The sequence below is a fragment of the Microtus pennsylvanicus genome, chromosome 1 (genome assembly GCF_037038515.1).
Source record: "Microtus pennsylvanicus isolate mMicPen1 chromosome 1, mMicPen1.hap1, whole genome shotgun sequence".
Lineage (NCBI taxonomy): Eukaryota > Metazoa > Chordata > Mammalia > Rodentia > Cricetidae > Microtus > Microtus pennsylvanicus.
The window spans coordinates 146042452-146059029 of NC_134579.1; the positions used below are offsets into that span (position 1 = coordinate 146042452).

The following is a 16578-nucleotide window of genomic DNA, read 5'->3' on the forward strand; positions in this document are numbered from 1 at the left end:
GATGGAGATGAAGGAAGAGTGGATGGGAAGGTGGGTAGATGGGAAGGGGGAACATAGAAGGAGAGAAGGAAAGGGGGAACTACAGTCGGTATGTAAAGTAAATGAAAAAAAAAAGTTGCTTAAATAAAATTTTAAAATAAAAATAAGACAAAAATTAATTTTTAAATATTTTTTTTAATTTGCTTCTGAATGAATACATAAAAGCATGCATTAAGGAGGCCCTAATAAGAGCTGGGCATAGTGGCACAAACCTTTAATCCCAGCACTCAGAAGACAAAAGCAGGTGGATCTCTGTGAGTTCAAGGCCAACCTGGTCTACTTGGTGAGTTCCGGCACCAAGCCAGAACTGCATAGTGGAACCCTGTCTCAGGAAAGAAAAAAAAAGGAAAGAAAGAGAGACCTTCATAAGGGTTGAGAATATAACTTGGCGTTGGGACACCTGCCTAGAATCCACTAGTGAGAGAGTGAGGTGTGACTTGAATGCAGAATAATTGCCTAGCACATATGAGATCCTAGGTTTAACCCCCCAAATAATCCCATCAGCAGCCTATAGAGAACAGATGAGACAGCAAGAGGATGGGAGCTCTAGATACCCAAAACCTAGACAAAGGAGGTGATACCCAACCCCACAAAAGTTGTATTTTGACATCTACATGTGTGCCATCACACACACACAATTGATATAATATTATTGTTAATAATTAGTATCATTAATGATTATTGTTAATATTATGATATTGTTAATAATCATAGTAATATTATTGTTAATCATTATAATAATTTATTGTTAATAATAGTTATTATTATTATAAGTAAATTTTTTGTATTTTTAGACAGAGTATCTCTATATAGCTTTGACTGTCCTGGAACTCAATCTGTAGTCTAGGTGGGCATTTAACTTAAAGAGATACTCTGCCTTTCAAGTGCTGAGATTAAAGGCATGTGTCACCATGCCCAGCTACTATGCAAAGTTTTTTTTAAGAAATAAAAATAAATTCAATATAAACTGAACAAGTGAGGGTCACAAGTAGAAATGGTAGCTAAGCCTCAAGTCAAACCCAGACCACTCACCACCAACTCTTGGAGTCTTGTGTTGCTTAGATGATATGCTTGTGGATCATGAAAGAGATGGTGCGAAGGAAAAGACCCAGCAGTCAGAATGGTTGATGAGAACAGTAAGTGCCAAACACTGACTACTCTAAAAACTGGTCCAAGAGAGATGTGTGCTGCGTGAAGATGTAAAGCCACCATTAAGACTGCATGCAGTGTGCCTGGGGTCTTCGGGTGAAATTCTGGGTAGAATGTTGACTCTGCCATACCTCACTGCATGGACAGCACAGTACTAGTTTTCTTACTAGTACAATGAGGATTAGAAAAAGTCAGAACTGGACTCTGAGGCACAGGCCTGTGATGCTTTTCAGGAGGCTGAGGTAGAAAGAGTCTAAGTGCAAGGCTTGTCTGCACTACAGAGTGGATTCGATACCAGCATGGACAATTTAGCAAAATAACTGTTTCCAAATAAAAGGTAAAGAGGAGGCTGGGAATGTATCTCAGTGGTAGAGCACCTACCTAGAATTCACCATGGAGGGGCTAGAAGCAGGGACATGGCTCAGCACTAGAGACCTTGCAAACTGACAACTCTTTTTCTGGATAAGGCCTAAGAAACACTCATAAATTCACAGGCTTTGGTTACTCGAGGATGCCTATCCCAGAGTCACTGGTGGACTATTAGAGGCCATAGAACACTGATCTTTCAAATGTGTGATTCCCTAAGGATTGGGGAATAGGGATGTTACTATAACAGAAAAATTCCAAAATATCATCAAACACAGAAACTTTATTTTCTTGCTCCTTCCTATAGTTTAAGTCTTAAGCATCTCTACTTTCTTTTTATTTATTTACTTATTTATTCTACAGCCTGACCACAGTGTCTCCACCTTCTTAAGTTCTATTATTAAAGACTTACTCTTCAGGTTAGGTGCTATAAAGAGGTGATAAAATGTTGGAGAGGTGGAGCCAAACAGGAGGCTCGGTAGGACGTGGTCTTGTTAAGAGTTACGGAACCCCAGTCTCACTTCGGTCAGGCCTCCCCAAGAACACACCTAAATCCACGTGGGGGAAACTTGGTGTCCACATTATTGCCTCTGCACAGATTTACTGGAGTATTTGTTTACTGAGTGCATGTTTCTTAAGTTCAAGGTTCTCTATTCTGAACAAGAAAGGCAGCTATAAATCAAATCTTGCACCCCCAGTGAAAAAGTTTACACTGAATGGGACTGTAGATCATAGGCAATCCTTTCAAACTGGGGAGTTCTTTCCGAGATATGCAGAATAAAACGTGGTAAAGACCATTGTTTCAGATAGCGAGCAGTTTGTCATGGGTAAAGAACAGGAACTACAGACAGTGAGAGACGAATGACATTCAGGGTGGGATAAAGGACATGAGAATAAAATAAATGACAAGCAAGACCATGGGGTAAGGTCAAAGAGATGCTCATCAGAGAGTGAGAACACACAGGTCAGTAGGGTCTGGATTATAGAGGATTGTAACCCAGTTAAGAAGATTAGGCCATCTGCTGAGTTGCTTCACAGATGGCTAATAGTATTCATTATGTTTGGGTTCTTACTAACAGCTCTGAAGGATAACCTTAATTCCATGCAAAGGGACCGTCTGCCCTTTTTCCATCTCTACAACCTACCATGTACTTAGAGCATCCTATAGTTGAGGAAACACTTTGGTGATGGTGGTACTGATGCTGCTGCTTCTGATGGTGGTGCTGACAACATGACAGTGATGATCATGACGGTGTCAGTTGATGTTCGTTAAGCAGCACCCATGCTTCATATGTGCTTTAAGTTGTTTCAAGATTAAATGCATTTAAGCTTCACAATATCTCTGAGAACCACAGGTAGGAAATACCATGTTCCTTAAGAATCCGCAACCACATCAACCCATTAGTGAAGTTCAAAAGTAGAAGTCTCTTTTTCATTCTTACTAATCTGCCCCTCATGATCCAGAACAAGTGATGAGACAATTCTTCAAACACTTTGAAGACTGACTTCATGTTACCCATCCGTACTAGTAAAGGACTGACTGTTATAACAATACATTGTTCAATGTTCAAGTTCATTTAACACATCATGGTGCAAATTGCAATTTAAAAAAGCATTTGCTGGTAGACAGAGGGCAAGGTCCTTCTGCTTCATCTCTATCATGTCCAGGGACTCAGAACTCTTTCTTAGAGTTTTCCAACCTTGTCCCTAATTGAAATTTAGGTCCCAATGACTCTTCGCTTTGGAGAGCATGCCTGTGCATCATGGGACATACAGAGGTGGCAGATGCTAGGACCAGAAATCTCCACCAGTTGTAACAACCAAAAAATGTCTGAAATTTTTGTCTAAACTCAGTCAGTACTAGTAAGGAATACACTTTCTTCTCCTTGACCAAGCATGTTGATGTGTATTTAACTGGCTAATGACAGAGGATGGTGGACAGAGGCTTCCTTGAAAATTGTTTTGAGCTAGAAGACATCAAACACCGTTTCCACTACAGTGTGTATTGGAGAAGGAAGGAGGAGAGGCGCGATTACCCACCAGTTCATTTTACTTGTGGAATCTGTCACTGTCGTTAAGGAGAGAAGAAAGTAGGAAAATAAAGGATATCAGAGAAAGGCAGGAATAGAGGCTGTGAACCTGGATTAGCAGGCTGGAAAGTTTAGCTGGCATTCCATCTTTACTCCAAAGAAGGCACTAAATTTACATTTCTCCTTAGGTGGTATGAACATGTGAATATTGGCTAGAACAACATTCTCTGAGATGTAAGACCAGTATTAAGTATCTAGTATTGAGTAGTGAAAAAAAATAAAGTAACACCTTACACTTTGGCTCTAATTTGCATTTTAGCTCTTCTTACGATTCCTTTATTTTAAAAAGGCTGCTTAGCTTTCTTTCCTCTTGTATTTTGTAAACTTGGTTATTCTGTCAGTTGTTGACCTGTGACTAATTCACCACTATGGGATCTACAGATATCCTGAATAAAACATGAAATTCTCATTTTCATACAGAAAAAAATAAAAATATCAAGGGATCATATTTCTCAAACTTAACAACTCAGATGTCACCCTTTTCTCTATTTGCCACATCCAGATACCACCAAAAACTACTACTTACTTGGAATTTTCTTTAATTCTGACACCCTTTAGTTCACTAAAGAAATAAAGTCATTATTTCTTTGATATAATAAAAGGTAAGCAGTGCCTTCTGTGCAGAGGGAATGCAACTAGAAAGTGCTACGAAAAGCCTGGTGTAACATTTCACTAGATACTACTGTTCAAATAAGGTTCTAAGCTACGTCCTGGCCTCCTTTTTGCTAAAAGGGGAGATTATGAAATCAGACAGTAGAGATGTACCCACATTAAATTGAAGCTTTTCCTTTTCATAATCAGAAGGATTCAAAAGACCATTGGAAAGGGATTTATTTTTCTCTCAGTCTACGATGTTTTAAAATGACTCATTGTGTATCCCTGTCTATTTATCTAACACGGTCCTGTCTCACACTAAAATGAATTTTTGTAACATTGGCGGTGCCTGTCCTCTCTCTTAGAAAGGTGTCAGGGATGACATACCTTGTTTACCTTGGTTGTGTCTGAAACGTCCTAGTGAGTCTTAACTGTCAATTTGATGCAATCTAGAGTCACCTGAGAAAGGAACCTCATCTGAGGAATTACCTAGACCAGATTGGCCTGTGGGCATATGTGTGGAGGAAGGTCTTGATTGTTAATTGATGTAAGAGAGCCCAGCCCACTGTGGGCAATGCCATCCCTATGTAGGTGGTCCTGGGATATAGAAGGTTAGCCTGACAAATACGATAAAATAAAGGATAACTATGCTGTTAGAATCCACAGCCACAGAAAAGCTAAGTAACAAGGAGGGGTAAAGGGGGGAACACCCCCTGGGAAGTGGAAATAAAAGAGATTTTTGTGAGTGGACTGAGGGTGGGTGGGGATGAGAATATGAGCAATCAGGTAGGGTGGAGAGGGAGAGTCCTGAGAGACTACTGGATAGAGGGGGTACATATGAGCGTCAGGTAAAACTCTGGCACAAGGGAATCTCCCAGCACTCTACAAAGATGATCCCAGTTAAGACTCCTAGCAATAGCAGATACTAACCGGCCATCTCCTGTGACCAGGCAAGACTTCAAGTGGAGGATTGGGGAAATAACCTAGCCACATAATCTTCCACCCACAGTCTGTCCTGTCTGTGGTATGTGTTGAGGTCAGGGTGGTCTAGAGACTGAGGGAGTGGCCAACCAATGACTGATTTAGCCTAAAACCCATTCCAGGAGAATAAGTCCACCCTTCACAGTGCCTGGAGCATCAGGACCCAAAGGCTGGATGACTCAAATAGAACTAGGATAGAACCAAACATGACTGGAGGGGAAAATGTCAAAGTAATGATGCCTAAGTCTGTTCTGGTATTCTTATAGATTTGTGCCTAGTCCAGTTGTCATCAGAGAGTTTTCACCCAGCAACTATGGGGAAAGATGCAAACCCACAGTCAAACATTAGGTGGGACTTGGGAATCCTGCAGAAGAGTGGGAAAATATTGTGGAAGTCAGAGGGGTCAAGGGCACCACAAGAAAACTCACAGAATCTACCAGCCTAGGCTCATAGGGGCTCACAGAGACTGAACTGACAACCAGGGAGCCTTCATGGGACTGATCTAAACACTCTGCATGTAAGTGACAGATTGTAGCTTGGTTTGCTTGTAGGACTCCTAAAAGTGGGAGCAGGGGCTGCCTCTGACTTTTGCTGACTTTTGGAACCCTACACCTACATACTTGGTCACCTTGCCCAGCCTTAACACATGGCAGTGGGGGGGGCACTGCTCAGGCTTACTGCAACTTGATATGCCCTCCTCCTCTTCTCTTCTTTCTCTTCTTCCTCCTGATTTTTCCTCCTCCCCTTTCCTCCTCCTTCCCTTTCCTCCTCCTCCCCTTTCCTCCTCTTTCTCTCCCTTTTCTTCTCCTCTTCCTCCCATCCTCCTCCTCCCAACATCTTTCCATTAGAGCAAGATTATATTACAGGTTCCTCTCTCATAAAATTCATTCCCATAAAAGTGAAGCCAAGTGCTCATGATTCATTCTCTGAGCCAAGAGGGAGTAGGGGTCTACCTATTCCTCACTCGGGTGTTTCTAATTACTGTCTTAAAACCATGCAAAATCCCCTTTTACTTTTTTATTTATAATGTACTTTAAACCATTGCATACTTATTTATCAAACTGTAGCCCCTGGTTTGATTTTCAGTGAGAAGAGGGAGACATCATGTTGAGGCTGGAATCTGCTTCATCATCATTGGACACCTTTCCAGCTTATTCAGCTTTAGAAATGCCGCATCACTATTATAAGAACAGGTTGTGCTAACCATGGTGGTTCTAGGTTAGCCTGGTACATATATAAAGTTCTGGGCCAGTTACGTAGTGAGATCCTGTCTCAAAAATAAATGAAAAATAAATAAATAAACAAACAAACAAATAAATAATGATCAGTTGGGCATAAAGGGGATGCTAGAGTCAAAGGTAGTAAGGTCTTAAACACTTAAGAAGGAAAGTAGAGGGGCTTGCTGCTGCTGTGAGATCATCAAACTGGCCAAATAAGAAAAAGAGTAGAGATGGTCATGCTGTCAAACTACATTCTAAATATTTTTAGATATAAGTAGATTTTTTCTTTTTCCAAAGCTATTTTTTACTTTGGTCAGAGAAACTGCTTCATGCCGTGGGTAGTGGTTAATACAGACACTCATAACTAGCCAAAGTGCTGAGTACAACTAACTCTAGTGCTCTCCTGTGGATAAGTCATCTGTATTAAAATCCCACCAAAGTTCAGGGAATATAATGGAAGAGAGGGGCTGAAAAGAAATGTAAGAGTTGATGGATGGGAGAAAAGCTGTGAAATGCTGATTTCTGGACACAGCAAGGCTATGGTCTTCACTAATTCATAGTAGCAATGGTTACCCACACAAGATCAAGTCAGTCAAAATTCCATCACAGATAAAGGCAGCGCCCCTGAGGCCCCACCCCTATTAGACGAGTCGTCAGCTGTTTCAAATGGGATAATCACTCTCTTTGGGAACACTGCCAATGGCAGGCTGCACACGTCTCCGTAGATTTAATCATCCTGTGTTCTCACTTCACCTCCCTCCAGATTATCATCCGAAGAAAGCCATGACCATACCTTCACTCTTCATGTTTATGTCTATGGATGTTTTGCCTGCACACATGTATGTGCACCATATGCATTCAGTTCTCACAGAAGCCCACGAGGGAGTCGGATACCCTGGAATTGACATTACAGGTGGTTAGAAGCCACCATGTGTGTGCTAAGAATCAACCCGGGTCCTCTGAAAGAACAGTACTCTAAACTACAGAGCCATCTTTTGAGACTCATAGTTGAATGTTAAGAATCCTCATTTATAATTTCCTGAGTCTTAGCATGCTTTCCTCTGGGTTGAAATGTTTCAATTCAGAGAAAATTACTACATAAATACCAAAAGAAAAATGCTAAAAATAGATTCAAATGGTCCCCAGAGAGTGACAAACAGAACAACCATAAGCAAGAGGATGGAACACATATTATTATTCTACTTTTACTTTATTTCAGTCATATAAATTGAGGCTATTGGGTCAGAGATCAGATGATATATTCTATAGGTTTACCTAAAGAACACCAAAGCAAGAAAAGATTGGAGGAAGGCATGACACAAATTCTTTATCTTGAGTGATAAAGAGGCTGAAGTGTCCAGATCCATGTATGTTAGGACGGAGTCCATGAACCACCTAAGTAAAGTAGAGACTCGCCTGGAGCAGCCCAGGGCACATCAGCACAGGGGCAGAGGGCTTCTGGGAATGGCATTGCAGTCACCTGGCTGAGCTAGGGATTTGAAGAATCCTGTCTTCTTTCCACCGCTTCACCTCCCTCGAGATATTTTGCAGGGGATTAATTCCCTCCAGGGATCAGCTTGCTCTAAACCTTGATAATCCAGATTAATGGTTTAGCTCAGTTCTCCCCCGGTTATCTCACACTAGAGCAGGGACATGGGCATTTACAGGGATGCGACAGACTGTGCTTCTGGGAAACTCAACCTTCAAGGCCTCCTCCAAGCTAAGACTTATCAGGCTCCTCATCACATCCTGTGAGGAGTGGGACACTCTCTTGCCAAGAAAAAGAAATGAAGTTGTTGTTAGAGGAGCCAGGCTGAGAGTAGGCTGTGTGTGGAACTTTTTGAAAGATTTTCTTTTCTTCATTCAGACTGTGAAAAAAGTTCCCCACACCATCTTTTCCAAAGGGAGACACAGAAGGAAAATCTGTGGGAAACAGAGAATTAGGGAAAGATGTCATGGCCCCTGGAATGTTTGAGAGGCAACTGATCATAGTACAATTCATATTTATGTACATATTCTCCCTTCTACATTTGCTTCTACACGCCTCTTCTCCCAAGTAGCAAAGCAACTGTTTGCAGCCATCCCCAAGTCCACAGCATGGCAAGTCTACAACCACCCTGCACCCTGAACCCTCCCTCCTCCACCCAAGGACTCCTGGGAATCCAGATCTCTACAAGCATTCAATCCATGTTGACAAGGCAGCATGTGTCTGCAGCTTCTTACCTCTTCAACGAGACATCATCTTCACAAACTCTGAAAAAGAAAATTTCCTGTGAAGTTCCTCTTGGTGAAAGCAACTTGTTTCACATCTTATTTCCTTGAAAATAGGTCCCTCACTGTACCTGGGGATCACTAATTGTTGTTGTTATTGTTTTAATGTGTATTGCTGTTTTGCCTACATGAGTGCCTGTGCACCACATGTATACAGTGCCCGGTGAGAACAGAAGATCTCACTGGAACTGGAGTTGGGAACTGCCATGGGTTCTGGGTCCTCTGGAAGAACAGCTAACACTCTGAACCACTGAGCCATCTTTCCAGACCTATCTCACCAATTCTTTGTTAAGCTGCTGACCAGGGACTGCGGTGAACCTCTGATCACCACCTCTGTCCTCCACCAGCAAAAGGAAGGGGCGAGTGGGAGATCCTTAGCTGGCCTGCAGCCTGGAAACAAACACAAGGTAAGTTCCATGGAAAAGTTTTTCTCTTTTCCATGGAACTTACCTTGTGTTCACACGCACAGAGATCAGAGGAGGGCACTGGGTGTCCAGCTCTGTCACTCTCCACTGTATTCCCTCTAGACAGAGGCTCTCTCTGAACCTGAAGCTAGGCTGGTAACTTGCAAGCCTCAGCAGTCCTCCTCTTACCACCTCCTACAGCCCTGTGGCTATAGGTGCACACTGGAATTTTTAATGTGAGTACCTTCAAAGTCAACAGTGCCATCTCCATTGATGTCAGCCTCCTGTACCACCTCGGAAATCTCCCGAGGTGTGAGCTTCTCCCCCAGCAGCCTCTGCATGGCCTGCTGCAGTTCTGCCAGTGTGATCTCCCCATCTCCATTGGTATCAAACTAAACAGAAACAATGGGGCTAGATCAGCTTCAGTGGTGATACAGCCTCAGAGAAGGTCGGGGTTCCAGGCCGCTCAATAGAGGTCAGGAACCAAGCTAAGTACTAAGGACATGTCATCAACTGGAATGTTGGCTCCTCAATGTAGGATAGAGCTTCTTTTAAATTTGCATCTACATTATTTTTAACAACTTTGCTGGGATGTAGTTGATATCTAAAGAGCTATGTATGTACAATGCACACAACTGGATGAGTTTAGACATATGCATGGATTCATGGAATCATCACAACTACTGTGACAGATATCCATCACAGTCAGGAGCTTCCTGGTTCTTCTTAGCTTTTGTTTGTTTTCCATGTTCTTAAACAAATTATTACATTTGTTGTTTGTTTGTGTGTGGGTACATGCATGCCATGGTGCACCTGTGAAGGTCAGAGGATAATTTGCAGGAGTTGTTTCTCTCCTTCCACTATGTGAGTCCTGGGGATTGAACTCAGATCATCAGGTTTGGCAGTGCCTTCACCCACTGAGCTATCTTACTTACCCCATGTTCTTATTCTTATCAATTATCAATATATTTTATAAGTTATTATGACTATTATATTATTATAAATGTTTGATAGAATATTTTATTTATTCCTTGACAATTTTATCCATCCATTAAAATTTTTAATTATGACATTTGCAAGAAGATATATAATACAGAAACAATTGTGTTAAACAAAATAAGCCAGATGCAGAAAGACAAAAATCAGATGTTCTCTCTCATACAAGCAACATAGATTTAAATTTGAGTATGTATGTACATGCATGTGTATGTCATGATACTAGAATGCAGACAATGAGAGAAGAGGGACTTTTAAGGAAGGAGAAAAGAGCAAAGGAAATAACAGAATACATGTGATATGAAAGTCAAAGAAGGACCAAGGCCTTGCACACACTAAAGCAGTGTTCTACTGCAAAACCACACTCCCAGTCCCTCACTGTGGATTCTAGGAAGATGCTTTGCCACTGAGTCATGCCCCAGCCCCTCACTGTGGAATTCTAGGTAGAGGTTCTATCACTGAGTCACATTCCCGGCCCTCACTAGGGGATTCTAGGCAGTGTTCTACTACTGAGCCGTGCCACTAGATCCTGGAGACCTTGTCTGTTTCTTGTTATGTTCAGTTAGACTTGCCTCTCTTCCACAATCATCTTCCTGTCCTATAGCCTCTGTAATAGAAGTTTCCTTCCCCAGAATAGCTCTGCCCTTCTGGAAACAACAAACCCATAGATTCTTCCTTCCTGTTGCAGAAACTAAGATTAGAGGCTCCAGAATTTGCCTTGGGAAACATGGGGTATTGGATATAATTTGCAATCCTTGATCCTTGGGTTCTTCATATGTATGATAGGAATAAGTGTGTGCTTATTCCTAATATTGTATATAAGGGTTATATAAGATGAATACATATTGCCAAGTGTTTGGAATATATGATTCTCCTTACCTTTGTATTTAATCTCAACTAGTTGATTTTGGTGGGCACTACCCATGGTATGGACTAATAAAACTATCTCCTTGAGGTCTCCCACACCCCTCTCAGCATTATGGAGTTATTAACTCACCTCCTTGAAAGCATCTCTCATCTCCTGGACACCAATCATCCCTGCCGTCTCTGCAAGCAGTTTGGGGGTCATCAGCTCCACAAAGTCTTCAAAGTCTACACGGCCACCAACTGAGGAAGAGAGAGCATGGTTAGCCAGGATTCCATAGGCTCTGAGCTTCTATCCCTGCACTTTCCCATTTAAGTCAGAATAGGTCAGCTGCCATCTTCCTGTATGCTAAGGGTTTTCTTTGAATCTCTTCTATTATGACATGGAATTCAATCTTGTTAACTCACATCCATGCCTAGGAGTCAGGGTAATTCTGGATTCAGTCACAGAATCAACTTAGGTTTCCATTTAATGATGCATCGCTGAACAGTGCTACTCAGTAACACTGGATCCAAGTTCAGGTGTGTATTCAACATCCATCAAGCTACTCTACTGATAAGAACTCTACTGATATGGTAAGAGCTCACTGGGGAATATGACTTTTCCCACAGTGGCATACTTTCTACAACATGATGAATAAGTAAGCCATGATCATGTCTCTACTTGATTGACAGGGAAACTAAAAACCAGGAATATTCCAGAAATATCCCATTGTTCAAAATGTTCACAAGGAGTAAATAATAAAAGATAGACTTAAGGGGCAGGGAGATGGCTTATCAGGAAAAAAGTATTTGCTGTCCAGTTTGAAGACATTGAGTTTGATCCCCAGGACTCACGTGGTGAAAGGAGAGTACTGACTCCAGCAAATTGTCCTCTGACTACCACACAGACACCGTAGCATTCACATGCACCCCCTCTTCCATGAACACACAAAATATACAAAAGAAATTTGAAATTTTTAAGTGGGAAGCTGGGCAGGCTCAGCTATTAAGAGCACAGTCTGTTCCTACAGAGGACCTGAGTTTATTTTTCAGAACCCATATGGTAGTTCATGACTGTGTGTAGCTCCAATTCCAGGGAATCTGACGCCCTCTTCTGGCTTCTGCAGGTGCCAGGCACATACTTGGTGCACAAACGTAAATACAGGCAAAACATTCATACAGATGATATTTTAAATCTTTAACATTTTTAGTGATAAAATGTGCAACTAGTATCTAGATACATCTTTAAAATCCTCTTTTTAACCACTTCAAATGCAGCACAGTCAAAAAGATGCTTTCTGTCAGACAGCTCTTTCCCCTTAACAACCTTCCTATTTAAAGTGCTACTCTCAACCTCAACACCTTTCTCACTCCCACCCTGTCCCAACTCTGGGCATGTCCCTGACCCCTGCCCTCACGGTTCATGCGGATTTGTTGGCCCAGCTCAGTCAACTCCATCTCTGTAGGCATGTAACCCATCGTCCTCATGAGATTGCCCAAATCCTTGTAAGAGATGAACCCATCTCGGTCCTTGTCAAATTCAAGAAATGCTTCCCGGAGTTCTAAAAAGAAAGAGAGAAGAGCTAGTTGTAGAGCAACCTGAAACAGTCAGTAGAGAAGACTGGTATCTCTTGAAATCATCAATAAGACACAACTAGAGATTAAATGTATTCTATGAAGAAACTATTCTTCAAATACAGAATACAGTTTCTTCGTAGAATACATTTAATGAACTGAATGACTCATTTTTGAAAAAGCAGGGATTTGTAAAATGTGCTAGTGAGGTAACCCCGAGAGCACTGAAGTCCTCAGAGTCTTAAGTGAAGTTACAAGGGATCTCAAAACAACCAAAGGAAAAAAATAGCAACGTTTTTTAAATCACTCTAAAACTTATCATTGCTGAGTTTCAAATGAGGCAGACACAACCCATTGATACTCGGGAAGCAGATCCTAAACTGACACAGAATGAGCTGTGCAAATTACATTTAACAGGGAGAGGGAGGAAAGGAATGTTCACATGAAAGAATTTACACAAAAATGCAGGAGAGGGCAGATGTGGGTGGCTAACATGGAAGGGCATTTGAGCATGGAGTTACCATCAATCTCATCCTGTCCCAGTGGCCTCTCCTGAAAGGAACACAAGAATGAGAGATTGGAGGAGTCCCACTTCCCCAGACAAGCCCATTGTTTTATCAAGCTTTCTGGTCCTTCACACTCTTCCACTAACTTTCTTCTTCCTCCTTCCATCTCCACCTCCCATCCCCAGCTCTTCTCTGACCACCCTTTTCTCCCATCCCCTCCCCTTTCCTGTCTCCTATCCTTGCATCTTAATCTCTGACTATCTGTCCTAAACATAAGAGAGTTGGAACCTCTTTTCTAGATAAAGAAAATATGTCTCATCTACTGTGTTCAGAGGGATGTCTGTGTCAAGCTCTTTCACTGTATTTAAACCTCAGAACCATGTCAGTGAGGTAAACTCAAATATTCTCATCTCACCCATAAGAAGCTGAAAAACAGAGAGATTAATGAGTCTACCAAAGGTCACACAGTTCATATGTAGAATATCCCCCTCAAGGGAGAGATAAATCAATTAATCCTGTTTTCCTTTTATTTATTTGCCTATTTAATCATTTTGAAATGCAAGCATTTTCCAAGTACTTGTGAGGTATCAGAGGACAACTTGAGGCAGTTAGGTCTTTCCTTTCTTTATCCTGGGGATAGAACTCAGGTCTTTGGACTTAGCAACAGGTGCCTTGACCTGCTGGCCCTCACTGGCCCTTATTGAACTATTCTATTCTATTATGTATGTATGTATGTATTTAGACAATCTTCGTGTAGCCCAGACTAGTAGCCAAAAAAGACTCTGAACTTCGGATCCTCATGCCTTCATCTCCCAGGCACTGAGGTTACAGGAACTTCCTACCACACCTCCTTTTTATGAATCTGGGAATTGAACCCAGGGCCTCATATGTGCAAGATAAACTCTACCAGCTAAGATACATACTCATCCACTTCATCCTTTTAAGAAATGACTTTTTGTTAACAAAGAAACAGGTTTGCGCTGTGATGTTGTCGCACATCTGCATCGCCGACCTTTGCTGTCTTTGGCACCGCCACCACCTCTAGCACATGTTCCTCTCTCCCCAGTCCCATTTCTCCCCTGAAGTAACACCCTCTTCTGCTTTTATGACACACATACTCCTTTGAGATCACTCAGAGGTCAGACACAGGTCTCCTAGCTCCCATGCCCAATTCTTTCTGCTATATCCCACTGACTCCAGCACCTCCATCCTCATTCCCAGTAAGCATCCCCTTGTGTGAAACCAGTGTTCAGAGTGCTTCATGAATATTCGGTGTCAGTCTCACATCCGAGAATTGCTGGTCATTGTTCTCTACCCATGAGTACACCTGGGGGTAAGCTTGGTTAGCAGGCATAGTGTCTGGGAATTTACTCCTTATCAACCTTATAAATGGAGACCTCCTCACTTTGGATTCTTCTTCTTTTCTTCCCAGGCAAGCTCTTACCTTCCCTCAGCTCTCTTCCCTCTCCATTCCCCTATCTTCCCTTCACTTCCTTTCTCCTGTTTCTCTTCCCTGTCCTGCCTTGCCCCACACCTTGACCCACGTCCCCTCCCCTTCTCTTCCCTTCCATTTTCTCCCCTCCCTTTCTATCTTCTCCTTTCTTTTCTTCCCCTTTCTGGTGATTTTAAAGGCTTACAATGAAGAGCATGTTCCTAAGAATCAAACAGGACTAAATACGCAGAGCACTGGACTGAGCTCCCAAAGTGCAGTCAAAGAGAGAGAGGGGCAATAATATGAGCAAAGGGATCAAGACCATGATGGGGATAGCCACTGAAACAGCTTACCTGAGCTAATGGAAGCTCACCAACTCTGGTCTGACAGTGGGGCAACCAGCATAGGACCGAACTAGACCTTCTGAATATGGGTGACAATTGTATGGCTGGGGTAGACTGTGGGGTCACTGGCAGTGAGACCAGGATTTATCCCTACTGTTTGTACTAGTTTTTGGAATCCATTCTCTTTGGAGGGATACCTTACTCAGCCTGATATAGTGGGGAAGGCCTTGGTCTTGCCTCAAAGCAATGTGTTAGACTTTATTGACTTCCCATGGGAAGCCTTACCCTTTCTGTGGAGTGTATAGGGGTGGGGAGAGGGGAAGGTGGAGGGAGCCAGAGAGGGAGAAAGTGGGAACTGGGATTGGTATGTAAAATGAGAAAAGGTAGTTTTTTAAATAAATAAATAAATTTTAAAAATTAAATAAATTTTAAGTAAATAAATAGGTAGATCCATAAATTGTGCCACTGATTAACTGTATAGACTTAAAGCAAAATACTTCATGATTTAAAGGTCTCAATTTGCTCCCTTGTAAAGCAGGAATGAAATCATACCCAACCTCATGTGTTATTCTGAGGACTGAATGCCACCAAGCCTTTTTCACAGGACTAGGCACACAGCAAGACTCAATAAGCAGTAGCTATTTTTAATACCATCATCAGCATCATCAACACCTTCACTATACCCATTGTCATCAGAAGCAGCAGCACCACCACCATCACTATCACCACTGTCATCCCCATCATCACTACAATCACCATCAACATTGTCATCACCAGCAGCAGCAGCAGCAGCACCATTATCACCACTGTATGATTTATAAAACAATGATGTTATCAAGAACGGCTCCATCCCAATCCCTTTTACATTCCTCTCACTCCACCATCCTGGTTTGCTCCTGACTTCTGATTGCTGATCCTTGTGTCTGTACGGTGCTACTTGAACTCAGTTAACACTCTCTCCACCTGCTCCCCTTGTTGCTCAGCATTTGCACACCAGTTTTTCCCATGCCCGATTCCCTTGCTCTTCCTGCCACCTCACCCGCTGCTTCTCAGCAATGCCTTTCCTCAAGAAGATGCAGGCAGGGCCCATGGGAAACTGCATGGGGGCAGGTAGAGTTCACCAAGCTCTGATGTCAAGATGGCCCCTCCTTTCTCCTCCCCTGCAGCAGGCAGCCCAGTTCCTGATTGCTTCAATCCTTTGCCAATTCTTCTTGCCCTTCTTGGACTCTCCTCAGTCCCTGTGACAGATCTGTGACAGCTCGTGGGGAATCTCTAATCAGACAGTGGAGGGATAGGAGCTCTTCCTACCTCCCCATCTGGCTGGAGTGAGATGGGAGGGGGGAGCCAGTGTGGGCTTCTGAAACTCTTTTATCCCCAGAATGGAATTAGATAGTACATTTTGAAATGGGGATTAAAGTGAAGCCTCTACTCATTTGCTGTTCCAACAAGCATTTTGAACATTCATCTAAGCCTGACCTTTGGTGAGTGAAAGTTGGAAAGGATGGATGTGGTATTTCATAAGTCAGTCATGTGTTCAAAGGAGCAGGATGCAAGAACCCTTGATACCAGGTCATATAGGCCTTAAGGGAACATGTTGTTGCTGTGCTAAATAGGTTGAAAAACTGCCTTCTAAATATTTAGTGCTACAGTTGACTTTGACTAGAAAAGCCTCCTCTGCAGTAAGCAATTGGTAATGCAGAGATAAGAGCTGGTCAACGTGCTGAGAATAAATGTCTGCTGAGTGCCCAGCCCTAACTGGGACATT

At 42.4% G+C, this 16578-nt stretch overlaps 1 protein-coding gene across 1 annotated transcript; it reads right to left on the bottom strand.

Annotated features, from left to right (window-relative positions):
- Positions 1-8209: 8209 nt before the first annotated feature.
- Positions 8210-15611, bottom strand: Cabp5 (calcium binding protein 5). Its single transcript, XM_075982898.1, has 7 exons — positions 15465-15611; positions 13053-13083; positions 12375-12518; positions 11108-11217; positions 9359-9506; positions 8663-8692; positions 8210-8362 (listed from the first exon to the last, which is right to left on the bottom strand). Exons 1-6 carry the CDS (start codon positions 15609-15611, stop codon positions 8667-8669), a joined length of 606 nt encoding a protein of 201 aa, XP_075839013.1. The 3' UTR covers positions 8210-8362; positions 8663-8666.
- Between the last annotated feature and the right edge of the window lie 967 nt (positions 15612-16578).